Raw genomic sequence first — 14,132 nt, 5'->3', positions numbered from 1 at the left:
CCTTTAGCTAAGGAATCAGTCCGAGTGCAACGGTGAGCAGAATGCGAGAGCGCGACAGTGGCGTCAAGTCCGATGCGCATGGCACCCCAATTTGGGGTCCTCTTTGCAGTCCTGCCGCTTCGGGAACAACCGAGATCCACCTCGCTGTCCGTCGTACATTCAAGACTTACATATCCCAAGGCCCCGACGCCCCTTCAATTATCGTGAGTGTCTCAGATCGATTCTTGACCCTTGATTCTATGTCCAGGAAATTTGGCGTTGGACTCTGAGTGGTCAGGAAGGTTGGATGGACGATGGCAATCTTGGATGACGCTACTTGTGGATTGTGGATGGGAAGCTGACGGTCATCGTATTGCAGCCGGAACAAGTGCGAGGCCCATCGCAGTGAGTATTTTGTCAATACTGCCCCGGATAGATGACTGGAATCGTGTCGGCAGCTTCCGCCCTTAACCGAACTCGCCCAGCATGATTATTTCCAAGGCCCACAGGCGCATCATCTACGAAGCTCTCTTCAAAGGTTGGCATCCTTGTCCCATGGTATAAACGTCCGGGCAGCTGACGTGCCCGGTGATTTAGAGGGCGTTTTGGTCGCCAAGAAGGACTACAACGCCCCCAAGCATGAAGAGCTCGATGTGCCTAACCTCGAAGTCATCAAGGCCCTGCAGAGCTTGACGTCCAAGGGACTGGTGAAGACCCAGTTCTGCTGGCAGTGGTACTACTACGTTCTTACCGGCGAGGGCGTCGACTACCTCCGTCAATGGTGTGCTTTCATTCTGCAGAGGCTGTTGACATCATACTAACGTGCACTACGCTGGTGCTCTCAGGCTCAATCTGCCGAATGAGATCGTCCCCGCAACGCACAAGAAGGCAGTTCGTCCAGCGCGCCCCGCGGGTATACGCTCCGGTGGGGAAGGTGCGTACCGTGCCCCGCGCGGTGACCGGGACGACTACCGGAAGAAAGAGGGTGGTCCGACTGGCGAGTTCCGGCCACAGTTTGCTGGTGTCGGCCGGGGGGCACCTCGGGAGTAGATTTGTGCGCATCCTCTTCAGTCACCATCGGCGCAGGGCGTGCAGCAGCGGGTCGGGCTTATATGTGTATGGTTACGTCCCGTCTATCGCAAAATTGTAGTATGAGCACTCCATGCCTCGCTTAGGCTATGTTTATCTGCTTTCTCGGTTTATTGTCGCACTGCATTTTGACACAATAACAGTCTGACACCAATACTCCCACTCATCCGAAGAGCGTTACCACATTGTTCGGTATGTCTCCCGCCCGTGTATGTGTTCTAAAGTCCACAATCTGTTTCGCGGAGGCGCTGCAGAAATTTCAGTTAGTCTCAGCTACATTCATTCAGAGTGCGTGAGCAAAGAACATACGCGACTCGGCCACACCCTTTCGCGCTACTCACGAACAGCGTGGCTTTCATAGCCACCATTTTCTCCAAGATATCCAGCAGACCCTGATCCTCGAGTAGTGCTATCTCATCATCCCCACCTCCGAGATCAAGCGGTATACCGTCGTCTACGGCTGCACTCACCCGCATATGCGCCAATTCCTCGACCAAGCCGGTGATCCTCCATTCGTTCAGGTCTCCGCCTGGTTCAAAAGCAGTCCGCACGATGTCAATTGCCTCTTTATGTTCTCGTTTCAGAGTCCTCAGCGACCGTGCCTTCCCTGTGGGCTCGGGCGAAGATTGCTCCCTCGAGCTCGACCACGAAACGGGATACGGATAGTCCGACGTGAACCACACAGCTTCCACCCCGCCGGCGAGGCTCTCATCGCGCAGGAGCATGTCGAGCGTGTCGACAAGTGCTTCCGCGCAAGCAGGCAGCACCTCAGGCGAGACTTTTTCCATGCGCCAATGAACGGCAAGGTACGGACCTAGTGGGGTTGCCAGCTTGTCTGCCAGTGCCCACAGTTTCCTCGAATACTGAAGAGGAGCAGTGGAGAAAGGAAGGAGTTGCATGTCCCAATTGACGAGCAGGACTTCGGGATCCATGATGCGTCCGGGATCGGGCTGCGGCGGAGCATCGTCTGGATCTGAGAACGAGTTGAGCTCTCCGAAGGGATCAAGGCTAGGTTCCAAAGCTGCGAGCTTGACATCTTTCCGGCTGAGAGCTTCCACCAGACCCGCAGACACATCACCGCCCTCCGAAAGCCGCCCCGCAAATGGTGCCAGGTGCACCGACAGCGGAGAGAATGTCTCCAGGTTCAGCCTCCGGAATTTGGGCTTCAGGCAGCGAGCGCTTCGCAGAAGCACGTCGTCCAGATCCAGTGCATCGTCCACGTCTACCCGAACACGATCGCCAATGGTGAAGATGGCGTTCTCGGGCATAGGCTCTAACCCCAGGCCAAGATCGGGCTCGTCCGCGTCGATCGAGACGAACTGCGCTGCAGGCACCCGCGGACGGACATCCACCCACGTCCTGAAGTCGTCCAGCAGCATCACCGATGTCCCTCCCGCACGCACCATACTTGCGATGTCGAAGTACACGCTGAATTCCCAGCGTAGGCACGCCCCTGCGCGCCCCCGGCCCACATTCGGAAGGACGAGGGTGCGATTCAGGGCACGCGCGAGTTGGAGCAGCTGTGTGAGGTGCGCCTGCAATTTCGGTTCGCGCGCACTGAGAGCGAGGGGCATGAGTAGCCGGCAGGGCCCGTGGGTGCAGAACTGGGAGTCAACCTCTTCCGTCGACTGGCCTGCGCGTGTGCCCGACGGCGGACGAGACGCCGCGATTCCTCCAGTCGGTCTTGACTCCGGCAGGGCAGTTACAGTCGGTGGCCAGCGAGGCCTTGGTGATGGACCTATGAGCAGGACCTCGGGCTGCTCGTCTTCGTCTTCGTCTTGATCTTCAATATGAAGTAAAGCTAGTTTCTGGATGACAGATCGATCCACCAACGGTGCCCTGAACGGCTTTGTGAGATTTTGCCCATGCCATGTTTCGCCGAGTGTATATTCGTAAGACGCGCTACTAGTAGTGTTATTGGCAGACGGCTCCCGTCGGAGGACGCGGAGAATTTCTGCGTGATTAATGAAAACGAGCCGCAGCCAGAATCCAGAGCCCAGAAGAATGAGGAGAACGACCACCCAGGAACATATCTGACAGTACCCTCGTATGCGTCTGGGTCTGCGTAGAATGATGCGCGTTGCGGAGTGTGCAGGCCTCTCAGACAAGCCAGATGGTCGAGGAAAGTCGCTTGCCACGGGATAGCGAAGTGTCCGAGCACGCAGCATGCCGGAAGTCTGCTGTAGGGGGGACAAGACGGACTATTTCCAGATAAATCAATGATAAATATGGTCCACCTCGTACCGCAAGACAAGATTTTGTCGGACTTGACGTGTCTTTCAGCCTCAGGCTGGGAACCGATAGGTTATGAACAAAGCCAAAGAAGGGGAATTCAACAAGACCAGCGCCCAGAGGCTGTATGGTAGGTGCGCATCGTCCAGGTCGTCGCAAAAGCCAGTTGAGTTGTGAATTTTGTGACCGGCAATTTCGAACCAGAATGCTTGCCTTTTGTGGACGTGTTTCTACTCGACGCTTCCCGAATATTTGGCCCATCAAGCTCGGCACACGGTGAATACGAGTTCGTCCTTCGAACGGGCCGTGCTTCACTTAAAGCTGTGGACTTCAATGTTTCAGATCCTGCGCACCTTTCGTGAACGTCGCGTATCTCGACTAGTTGTCCGATGTCTCTCACGAATTCGAAGAACCCCCCTGGAGGCAGTGGCACGAGTAGACTATATACTAGACAGTCAATCACTAATAGTACAAGTACACATTATAACACTACAAACGAATGTTCGGCGAGCAATATGATGATGGTTGTAAAGCAGGAGATAGGCAGACGGAGGTGGACGACAGGATGCGGGATGCGACGATGACATGGGGGAGAGGCGGAACAGGAGTGCACGCGGGGTACAGAACCTGCAATACCCCGTCTGAATGCACGGAAATCAATCTGTGAGGGCGAGGATGGATGCGGATGAGGATGTGGCAGTCGAGCAGGGAAGGAAAACGAGAGCAGCACGAGAGAAACCGACATATGTCAACAATATTATACAACCGAGAAAAGAAACATACCAGGACTACCACCCTGCGTAGTGATAGTCATCTGCCGCATAACTACGATTGCGGGTCATGGTGTGACGACTCCGCTCCTCGACGCCCTCGTTCCCGCCGCGGCCAGCATTCTTGCTCGTACTCCCATTCGATATCTCGGCACGCACAGCTGTGAGGGGACGCAAGCCGTCGCCCAGATAGCCACCGCGACGCGCACGGTTCGTTAGATTGATCTTGCTAACCTGTCGTTCCCACAACAAATTTCGCCTAAGACTTTCCGACAGCTCCGTGGCGAGCATCTGCCGACGAATGGTACGTGGAGTCATTGGCGGAGGTGGAGCTGGCAGATTGTAAGGGTGGCCGAGAGGGATGGGCGCTGTCGCAACAGAGGGAATTGCCGGGCGTACCGCAGGCTGGGTCGGCACGGCGTGATCAGAGTTGCGCCGACGGTTGGGGTCTGTTAACGCAGCCAGCTTCTGCTGCGCCAGACTCCGGGATAATTGAATCGCGTTGTCCGGATTCTCTTCCCCGCTGTCGCTATCCTCCTCCATTTCTTCGCCTTGTGGTCGGCCCTTGAGCCGGTATGCACCATTGTCGCCGGCACTCCTATCTCGTGCTGGCACCTGAGCGGTGATCTGTGCAGCGACGGGTACGGCAGCGGAGCTTTTGCTTGTCGGTAACGGAGATGGCGCGTGGCCACTTTGCCGCGCGAATTGCGTCATGTCTTGCGTAGAATGGCTCGTACGATAGGAATGATTTGGAGGGAAGATGGTAGGATCCGGGTTGAGCAGCTGCGAGAGCAGTCCTGACCGCGTGCGATTGAGGTTCGAATAAGAGCGCTTGGGGACCTTCGCAAACATATCGCGTTGGCGGCGCACTTCCTCCGCAGCTTCGCGAAGGCGCGTCTCTTCCCGCTGACGCTCCTTTTCGCGCTCCCCCGTGCTATTGTCCTCCGAAGCCCATTCGGAGTCGTCGTCCGTGTCAGTGGTCTCGTAGTCGGAAGATGTGCTGACAACGATACCGCGCCGGGGAGGCTGAGCCACTCCGTTGGTCTGCTTCGGCGGGCTGGCGCAGGGCCGTGTTACGACGGGCTCGCTGGGCTCGTTTGGAGCAGCGGGCGCTTTAGAAGGACCAGGTTCAGCGCCCCTCGAGCCATTGGAGGACACAGAGCCAAAGTTGAATGTCGTCTTCTTGGATTCTGTCGCGGCTTTCCGCTGCGCAGTCTGGCGCGATGGATGGTGTTGCTGATGGGCAGGCGCGTGTGTCCGATGCACGGCAGGACGCGTTGCGACATACCGTACCGCCTCCTTGCTCTTGCGACCCTGTGACCGCCCGGCGAGTCCCCGCTTGCCGCCCGAGCTTGACGCGGCGCCGCCACCGTCCGACTTGGTCTGATTGGAACTGACACTGCCAGGGCTCATCTCGTGACCAACCGAGAACTTCCCCGATGTCGCCCGAGAAGTGGACTCTAGCGAATCACGATCCGGCGACTCAGCCTCCTGCATGAAGAAGCGCCTATCGGAAGGCTTCAGAGTATCATCACGCGTGTCCGGCTGGCTTGGCGGAACGTCACGTGGTGCCTGGAGATCCGACTGTCGCGAAACGGACTGCTTCTTTCCTTGTGCGGGCGCGAGTACGCTGGTCAGCGGACGCGCGGGGGGCGGTGGAAGTAGATTGAGAGATGGCTGTGCAGCGAAAATAGCCTGTGGAGTATGCGACAAGTGCGGGGTTGCGGGGGGGGTCGGATGCGGGGTCGGATTTACGACCACCACGCGAGGATACGCCGCACTTGGGGGCGCTGGTGAAGGCGCGTCTGGTAGCTGTACAGTAGGCAACACCTGGTGCGTCGCCGGGGGGGAAGGCAACCTTACGACGGGGACGACCACCTTGTCTGGCAGGATCCCGAGAATGAGCTTCCCCACGTGAACTGCGCCGTGGGACTTGGAGGCCATGGGCACGCTCGCAGAGCTCAGGCGCCGTCCACCAATGAACGACGGAGCCGGCTTCTCTCCGTGCCATGAGTGGGCTACGGGAAATCCCGAGGCAGGCGCCAACGTCGCATCCGGCGCGTGGTCTGGGAAGCAGAAACGGAAATATGAGCACCCCTCAGGTAAGCCGTCAACGTTTCAACCCCAGACACACGTACCTTGTGAGACACGCCCGTCCTCCGAGATCGGTGTGATGGGCGGTGAGCTCCGCTCGCACGACGCCGGCGTCATAGTGCCTGGCGACGAGCACGGAGAATGCTGTGAAGCCGCGATTTCGCGGTACCACAGCCGCCAGGACATGTTCTCCAGACGCCGGCCGTCCTTGAGGGACTCCTTGCATTTTGTGAACACTGTAGCTGCTGCTCAGCCCTCCGATTCACGACCCACGACAGATAAGAAGGACAAACGTACGGGCCCAGAGGCCGAAGACGGCGTCCTCTCCTTCAAGTTCCTGAACCGCGTCTGCGGTCACGGAGAGGATGGGGGACGGAAAATGCCCGATCATAGTGGAATGTCTTGTCCGGATATTCAGACTTGTCCCAAGTTATACGCGTCCAGAAAAATGATTTTTCCGGTGTCGAGATGTCACGCCGCTAGCAGAGACCGGGTAAAATCGTAGCACGGACAGTACAGAACAGATAGGTAAAAAAGAGCGCGATATGGCCACAACGAGAAGGCGAGGCTCGCTGGGGAATTACTGACGTCCTTATGTAGGTAATGAGTACTGCCGCTGGTCCGTAGCTCCGAGGAGGAGACTCCGAATCAGTGAGTCGCGAGAGGGTCGAGAGGGAAGCCCAGAGATCAGTAACTTCCGGGACAGAGAAGGGAGCTCGACGAGAACAGAGCGGTGGTCGACGTCGACGATGGCCGTTGACGATAAAAGTGGTTGACGGGCGAAACGCAACCGTGACCTCCTCGTTCAAAGGATAAATACACGGCCCGGGACCCGCACGCCCGATCCCGTGTTTTGTGTGATATCCTCCGTGCCGTTTCTCAGACACCTGGAGAGATGATCACATCGGCTGCGCCGTGGGCCAATGCGAACTGGCGATCGATTGGATGTTTCGAGAGCGGCGCAGTCTGCATGCAAAACGTGTAGCCCTGAGGATCTTGCGCGGAAGAAAAAAGAAATCACTATAAAAGTAAAGGTGTGGGAAAATAGTTTGGAATTCTGCTCAATTTAAGGTACACGAGTCTAGAACGCTTGGTAAAGTGCTGCCCTAATTTGTAAAATTATTCGGTTATTTTATCGTTGGACCTTGGTTGGACCTACACCGCTTCGTGCATTCCCCAGTTTCTTCTACCAACGTAATGACGAGCTTCACTAGTCCTTGAAGAGCCGGTAATCGTCCCATTCAAAAAGAGCCCAATCCTAATGCAATTTTGCCGTGTGCAAACCGACATATCATGTGTACTCATGCTAGCGGTTACGTGGCCTTCCGAATTGTCTCATGACCTTCCCGTTCGATCCTCTGTGAAATATCAACATTTCATGCCGGAACTGCTGTGAACAGCTGGCGCGTACACATCCAGGAACGGAACAAACGGTCCCCTTCCAGCGTTACCATTCCCACCCCATCGACAGTCCATTAAGGCGCCATTCCTCGCGCTCGCAACGCATCTGACCGCTGCGGTAAGTACAACTTACCGGAAGCAACTTGACGAGGTGGTCACCACGAATTTCCCGCTAATTAGTTTGCACACAGTAGTGCGGACGACCGGAAGCCGCACAGCACGCCTTTTGAGTCATGTCGGCGACATCGATACGCATTCTGCAGACGCCTATGTTCCGACACCCTCTTACCTATCGGAGCGACTTGTAAGCGGAATCTCGAGTGCAGCGCGGCTACATCGCCGACCCTCATCCAGTCATCCGCGCAGTTCCAATGCTCGGGTCACCGTTGGTTACAACGCCGTTTCGGATCGTTCTCGGGACGCGCCAATCAAGAGCCAATCAGTCTTTTTTTCTGGAAGGCGGGTGTCGCCTCTTAAACTCAGCTTACGGCGGAAGCGGCGCACTACTGTGTCCGACACGAACGTCCTGAGGCGCGAAATGTCTGCATACGGAAGACTACATGCTGCGACCTTCCGACGACGCTGTGACCGCTCGGCCATGCGAGTACTTGTTGTTTCTATCTTCTGTTGCTGTCAGGAAGACGGTTTCTTACGAAGATGTAGGCAGGTCCGTATACAACTCGGCGTCGCTCACAAAAGGAAACCTCTGTACTTTCCAGGTTGTTGTACTGCGCAACTGCTTCGTCATACAGCCATCTCTCTGTGTGGTATCTTAAGTGGCATTCTCTCTGCTGCACCCTACATGGCACTCGCTATGCCCCCTGCATTTGCCGGACCCCCTGGAGGCTCGCGAAGCTGCGAAGCACGATAGGGTGCCTCTAGGCCCGCCCACCTCGTCATGTCCCACAATTTCCGTATCTCAATGATCGAACTCCCCGTCATGCGTAGGCAACGAGTACGCAGAGGTTCCACCGCGGGGGGCCGCCGCTACCGCTTCCGGCAAGCTGGCGCCGGCGTGAGCAGGGTGTGCAGCATCTCGAACCCCCTCGAGGACTGGAGTACGCGCGCCGCCTTCGACGGTGTACGACCACCCTGTGATATGTCGGAGAATGCAGGGTCAGAGCGGCCGTCCGTGGCGGAAGGATACCGGGGCGGGCATCCTTTTCGTTACGTGCTTGAGGGTGCTGCTACTGGGCGATCGGTGGCTGTGGGCTTGTCGGTTGGGCACGTCCTTATAGTCGGGATTTGGCGTGTACGACGCGCGTCTGAGGATGTGGTCTGGCTGCGAGCGATATCAGAGGTAATCTGCCCTGCCAGATCCCGCGCGTAAGCCCGGGATTCGCACTGCGCCTGGATATGACTCTAGGGAGATTGCATTCGCTGGTTCAGACGCGAACAAACTGACTTGTTGCGGCCACGGACTATTCTTGCCTGCGAATATACGGCGGGACAGTGGGCCCTGAGCGTTTCGACGTGCACAGAGAATGAAGACGCTACGTTCGCGATGCCCCGTTACTTCCGCCGACGAGCGTCAAGGTGATCACGAATTGGCGCAACTCTTTGCGCGTCTCCTTTTGTACGCACTCGTGAGAGGTACGTATACACGACAACCCAAGCAATATAGGAATCTTCAGACTAGTGCTAGCGACCTTATCCACTTCGACACAGAATGACAGTAGACATGCTACCCGCTACCCAACGATCGAATGGCGACGCAACATGGCCTGCGTGCTTTATGCGACACGCATTGGCGCGCTCGACCTGAACATGATCCAAGACAATGACATTGAACCAGCCGTATTGTCCTATTCACAGACTTCGATGGTGTCCTTTCCGGCCGCTGAGCAAGCACTTGTCGTATTCCATCCTGTGATGGTGCGCCTTCCGTCATTCAATATGCATGTTGGGCGTGGTACGTATTGCCCATACCTGACGTGCACATCCCGTTAGCACGCTGGAATCCAAAATTTAATCCATCGATATGGAAGTGGGCCACGAAATAGTCAGTGCTCGCATCAGGATTCCCGGGGTAGGCAGGTTCGCATGAATTGTAGTCGACTGCGCGAACACATATGATCCCGTCGCTCAATCCATGCGCCGTCGCCCCGCAGGTGCGCCGACGTCTGGCTTTTGCGGCACGCGCTGTTAGCTCCCGCTGTTCACCAAGACGCGAGTCGCACCGGACGACCGCGTCTCCACTGACCGCTACAGACTGTCGCGCATTCATCCTCTAACACACAGTCTGCGACGGCGCGAGGACGAAGACTGGTCCTACGCGGCAATAAAGTTGTAAGCACGGCTAGCATGCTGTTTGTTTTGGATTTTGGGTTACGGTGGGCGGGGCACGCCACTCCCATGTCCGAGTGGTCGTCGCGTCTGGGTCTGGGGTACGTCTGGCCTCTGCTCTGGATATGCGACGCTCTACTGCCCACCCAAGTACGGGTGCGGAGACGTGGGGCCTCACGCAAACTGACAACCCGTTCTCCCAAAAACTGAGGACGGCCCGTCTGTCAGAGCAAGACGCGAGGCCAGATGTTTTCGAGTTGGTCCAAGCCAGTATCAGTCTCATATGCCCAGATTCTGTGGGCAGCGACTTTTCCTCCAATATCTCATGATTCTTAGCCCTGAGCTCTACATCAAATTCCATTTGGGTACGATGACCGAGCGCGTTTTCGTCGCGTTGTCCGGTGAGGCCGTGTGGGAACATCATTGATGTTGAAGCTTGAAGAGGCAGCTAGCTCCTGCGCTCTTTTCGTTCCAAGTTTGTTGTTGAGGATTTGGCCAGGCTTCTTATGTCTACAGTTGGTGGACATCACTCCCGTGTCCCAGTCCCCATTGCGGGACGCGTCCGGCGGTGTATGCGACGCTACTACCGGATCCCGACTGTGGGTTCGCGCGCATAATGGAAGTGTAGGACCTAACGCCATTGTCGTCATCCCGAGAGCTCAGAGGACAGGTCTAGTCCGTCGCATCCCAAGGCCAGAAGTCTCGTATGCCCAGATTTTTGTGGACTGCGACTTCACTGCCTAGTATCTCATGATGCATATAGCTCCGCAGGAGCCCTGGACTCTACTCCAGACGAAGGTTAGCATCACAGGTTCGGTTTTGTATGCTGACTGAGGCCTTAGTGATTACAGGCCGGCACTAGCAATTGAACTCCGTTTCCCGCCTTATCCCCACTCACCATCATTGATATTGGAGAGGCAGCTGGGTGCAGTGCTCTTCCGCTCCAAGTTGCACTTCGAATAGTAATGTGGATACAGGGACGACTTCCGCCGGCATGGCGAAATTAGGACAATTCATCGTGAAAATTCAAGACAAATACTGGCGATGAACATGTACATTCATTACCAAAAAAAAATAAGCGACGTTGTGTGAGGCCGTCAGTTAAGTGTACGCGATCATTTAGCTGCAACGGGAAGATCAGTCGTGCTAATTACTGCGATCCTCCACTTAGTACAATGTCGCAGATCTCATCGATCGTACCACGCACATAGCACCTTGAGCTGGAGTCAGCGCTGACTCCTTGGCTGTTTTCTCTAGACTCTCGCGATCAGGTAGCAGGCATGCGGACTTTCCGCGGAGAGAACGGCCATTGGCCCAGAGCGCGGTGCACGTGATCGTGGATCCGCATGACTTTGCTCGCGGATTGCGATTGGGCGAGGTGAACGGGCTGCTATTGGCTCATCGACTCAGGCACTGCTGACCCCGAGACCTGATAGGATCGGCAACGTCCGCTGTCCACACCTTCCGGCGCAAGCTTCGTGGACGGGTGGGGCTGTTGGAGTTGGAGCAACTCCCGCTGGCGGATCTTCCGTGAGCTAAGTCGCATGAAAATCGAAGCGTTCATCCCGTCCAGGTATTGGGTGTACTCAGTTCTGCCTCAGCGACGAAGAATACTGGACGACGACCTGGTGCGTGGCTCGAATGAGCTCAGGGGGAAGAGCCGGGGCCGCGGAGCCTTGTTGGCGGCGAAGAGTCGAGCTCCTCGGAGGCAGCTCTTGGGTGGGCCGCCGTCGGCCTGGGTACCGATTAGGCGCTACGCCAGGGCGGCGGTACCGCAAGCAACGTCAACGAGCCGATCTGCGCCTGCGCAGGTCAGTTCGCGTCGCCCGTTTCTGGACTGAGGCGAGTTCTCTGCCTTATTGGTCGCTCCTCGTCTAGAACGCCTGCGAGTGTTCGACGATGGCCGACCGCAGTATATTTCACGTCACTATCATTAATCGCGCGCCGTCCTTTCACCCCGTCACATTCTCTCCTCCTCCCAATGAACGGCCACGACTCCTTCGAGTACGTCTCCCTCGTCCTCCTCCGCGTCTATACTCACCGTTCATCCCGTCCCATCAGGCCGTCTTGGTTTTTCCCCAAGTCTCCCATCTCATCCCCGCTCTCTTGTGGCCCCGACAGTTCCAGCGGCTCCGACGACTCCCTCGAAAATGATTATGTGCGTCTGCGTTTATCCACCGCATCATCTATTTTGTCCTCACTCGCACCGCACAGTGCACCAATTTCGCCTGCTGTGGGCTCCCCCTGCCAGACTTGCATGCGCTCCTCGACCATTTTGAAGAACAGCATATCGTAGTATTTAATACCGAGGGCCAGCCCGTCTACCCGGGCCTGTCCCCACCCTCCGCCTCCTCCTCTCGCTCCCGCTCGCCGTCTCCCCCTTCCCTCGGCTCCAGCGTCGTCCTCAGCTACCCCCAGCCCGATCCGCCGTCGTACAAGGACGCCCTCGACGCGCTGCTCGAGCCGCTAGATGCGTCCTACTCGCTCGTGCAGGCCGAGTCCACCTACCGCGACGTCCTCGCCCGCCACCACTCCCCGGAGTACTCCAGCTCCTCCGCCTCGTCCCCCGTCAGGAACGAGCCCATGTGTCTTCCCCCAGCTCTCCTCTCCGCACCGGGGGACGCGGACGCGACGTCTGGGTACACCACGCCGGAGTACGACGCGCCCGAGGCGCGCAGGAGTCTCCAGCACCGAGACGCGCTGCACGCGGGCCGGCCCCGCGCGCGCCTGCTCACCGCGATGGAGCGCAAGGCGCGCCGCGCGGAACGCCTGTCGCCCTCCAAGCGGCGCGACCGCGAGAAGATGTACAAGTGTCCGGCGAGTGTCCGTCTCGTGTGCGGTGTGTTGCGCGTACTGACACGTGGTGTTTCTGTGTAGCATCCAGGCTGCTTGAAGGTGCGTGTATTCGCCGCCGTGTGATGTGTTACGCGATGGCTGAGATGGTTCTCGCAGTCGTACTTGAACCCGAATGGGTTGAAGTACCACCTTGAGAAGGGGACGTGCCTGATTGACCCCAACTGCATCCCCCCTCCGCCATACGACGCCCGCGACGCGTATCTCCCTCAGTAAGCCTCTCCCAAAAAAATCGCGCGCCAAATCGGAGGACATGTCCTGAAGCTCGAAGCCCCTCCCTGCGCCTGACTCGATATTTAATGCTCGCCACCGCAACTCGTTGTAACCCGTCGTTCTCCTTCGCCTGTAGCTAGACGCTCTCCGACCTTCGCTTGTATCAGCACCGCCTTGTCCTCGCCCCCCTCTCTCTTCGTCCTTGTCGCCCCGCAGAACGTTGGCTGCGCCAAAACCGTGCTTATAATTATCTGTATTCTATCGTTTGTAGCGCAACTGGGCGAAGCCCGTATACGTAGTCGGATGGCTGTATAGACTTCCTTTGGATCGTTCGACCACTTGCGCCGCACGCGTCTTGGCGCAAGAGGGTGCGAGATCAGAATCGGGGACACGGACTTCTTTTGAAAATCCAGCCACTGTATTTGAGAGGCCGTTATACCCTTTGTCCTCCCGTAAAACCTCTCTTTCGGGGCTGGATGACTTATCCCATTTTGACTATCCTGGACCACACCCCGCGTGTTCGTTTCTCGAATAATGCTGAGCGACATGCCATAGCCCGTTCGAAATGCCTTCGAGGTGAGATTTCCTCACCTTTAGCGCCGGAAACTTGTTACCATTATCGTGTATTGTCTTGTATTGTGCCTTCAGGTTAGTCCCGATAACGATTTTGACATAGATGACCTATCTATAATAAGGCTGTAGCGCCGTGCAAGCACGGCAGGACCCGCTACCTGTTGTTGATACGAAGACAAGGGGTGCAGGAGTGAAGTTGCACACGAGGAGATTGCCAATGATATTTGACGTAGTACCTAGACTAGCATGAGATGGACTGGCAGGCATACAAGGCATATACTAAGGTTCTAAGGTTGGAAGCTTCGCTTCGCTTCGGACACTTATTATCTCGCGATGATGTGCTTTTTGTTGGGAGGGTGCCAGACAACAGAGCCAATTTTTCCACCGACGGATCTACACAATGGAATGGAGGCATTAAGCAAAACTGCGGTACATCGAAAATTAACAACGAGAGCAGGACAAAACTGACATTTTTTGGCGGGGCACCTGTGTGACGAAAGATCCGCCAAGAACCACTACCAGAGGTAGTGGGAATACCATAGTGTAGAATAAGTGTGTGTAGTCTGATCTTGCGTCAGAGGATGTGGTAAGGCCCAGTTAAAATTGACATGAGGCGCTAAGAGGGAGGACGAGAGAAACCGA

General features: G+C 56.6%; 5 protein-coding genes across 5 annotated transcripts; 3 read left to right on the top strand and 2 right to left on the bottom strand.

The window, feature by feature from the left end:
• Positions 1 to 465: 465 nt before the first annotated feature.
• Positions 466 to 1,029, top strand: SCP_1203030 (40S ribosomal protein S10-B; the record flags this gene model as incomplete). Its single annotated transcript, XM_027763186.1, has 3 exons — positions 466 to 517; positions 577 to 760; positions 825 to 1,029. The coding sequence occupies 3 exons, from the start codon at positions 466 to 468 to the stop codon at positions 1,027 to 1,029; spliced, it is 441 nt and encodes a 146-aa protein (XP_027618987.1).
• A 202-nt stretch (positions 1,030 to 1,231) lies between these two features.
• On the bottom strand, positions 1,232 to 3,236 carry SCP_1203020 (hypothetical protein; the record flags this gene model as incomplete). The annotated part of the gene is made up of 3 exons (XM_027763185.1): positions 1,232 to 1,316; positions 1,378 to 1,460; positions 1,539 to 3,236. The coding sequence occupies 3 exons, from the start codon at positions 3,234 to 3,236 to the stop codon at positions 1,232 to 1,234; spliced, it is 1,866 nt and encodes a 621-aa protein (XP_027618986.1).
• Positions 3,237 to 4,088: 852 nt separating this feature from the next.
• SCP_1203010 (hypothetical protein) lies at positions 4,089 to 6,555 on the bottom strand (the record flags this gene model as incomplete). Its single annotated transcript, XM_027763184.1, has 3 exons — positions 4,089 to 6,136; positions 6,209 to 6,400; positions 6,462 to 6,555. 3 exons carry the CDS (start codon positions 6,553 to 6,555, stop codon positions 4,089 to 4,091), a joined length of 2,334 nt encoding a protein of 777 aa, XP_027618985.1.
• A 1,243-nt stretch (positions 6,556 to 7,798) lies between these two features.
• Positions 7,799 to 10,713, top strand: SCP_1203000 (hypothetical protein; the record flags this gene model as incomplete). Its single annotated transcript, XM_027763183.1, has 6 exons — positions 7,799 to 7,869; positions 7,920 to 8,169; positions 8,229 to 8,232; positions 10,351 to 10,555; positions 10,615 to 10,649; positions 10,703 to 10,713. 6 exons carry the CDS (start codon positions 7,799 to 7,801, stop codon positions 10,711 to 10,713), a joined length of 576 nt encoding a protein of 191 aa, XP_027618984.1.
• A 1,119-nt stretch (positions 10,714 to 11,832) lies between these two features.
• SCP_1202990 (hypothetical protein) lies at positions 11,833 to 12,920 on the top strand (the record flags this gene model as incomplete). The annotated part of the gene is made up of 5 exons (XM_027763182.1): positions 11,833 to 11,855; positions 11,913 to 12,009; positions 12,066 to 12,668; positions 12,729 to 12,746; positions 12,804 to 12,920. The coding sequence occupies 5 exons, from the start codon at positions 11,833 to 11,835 to the stop codon at positions 12,918 to 12,920; spliced, it is 858 nt and encodes a 285-aa protein (XP_027618983.1).
• Between the last annotated feature and the right edge of the window lie 1,212 nt (positions 12,921 to 14,132).

This window comes from Sparassis crispa, assembly GCF_003851025.1.
Source record: "Sparassis crispa DNA, contig_000010F, whole genome shotgun sequence".
Taxonomy (NCBI): Eukaryota; Fungi; Basidiomycota; class Agaricomycetes; order Polyporales; family Sparassidaceae; genus Sparassis; species Sparassis crispa.
This window is presented reverse-complemented; position numbering and strand designations above follow the sequence as displayed.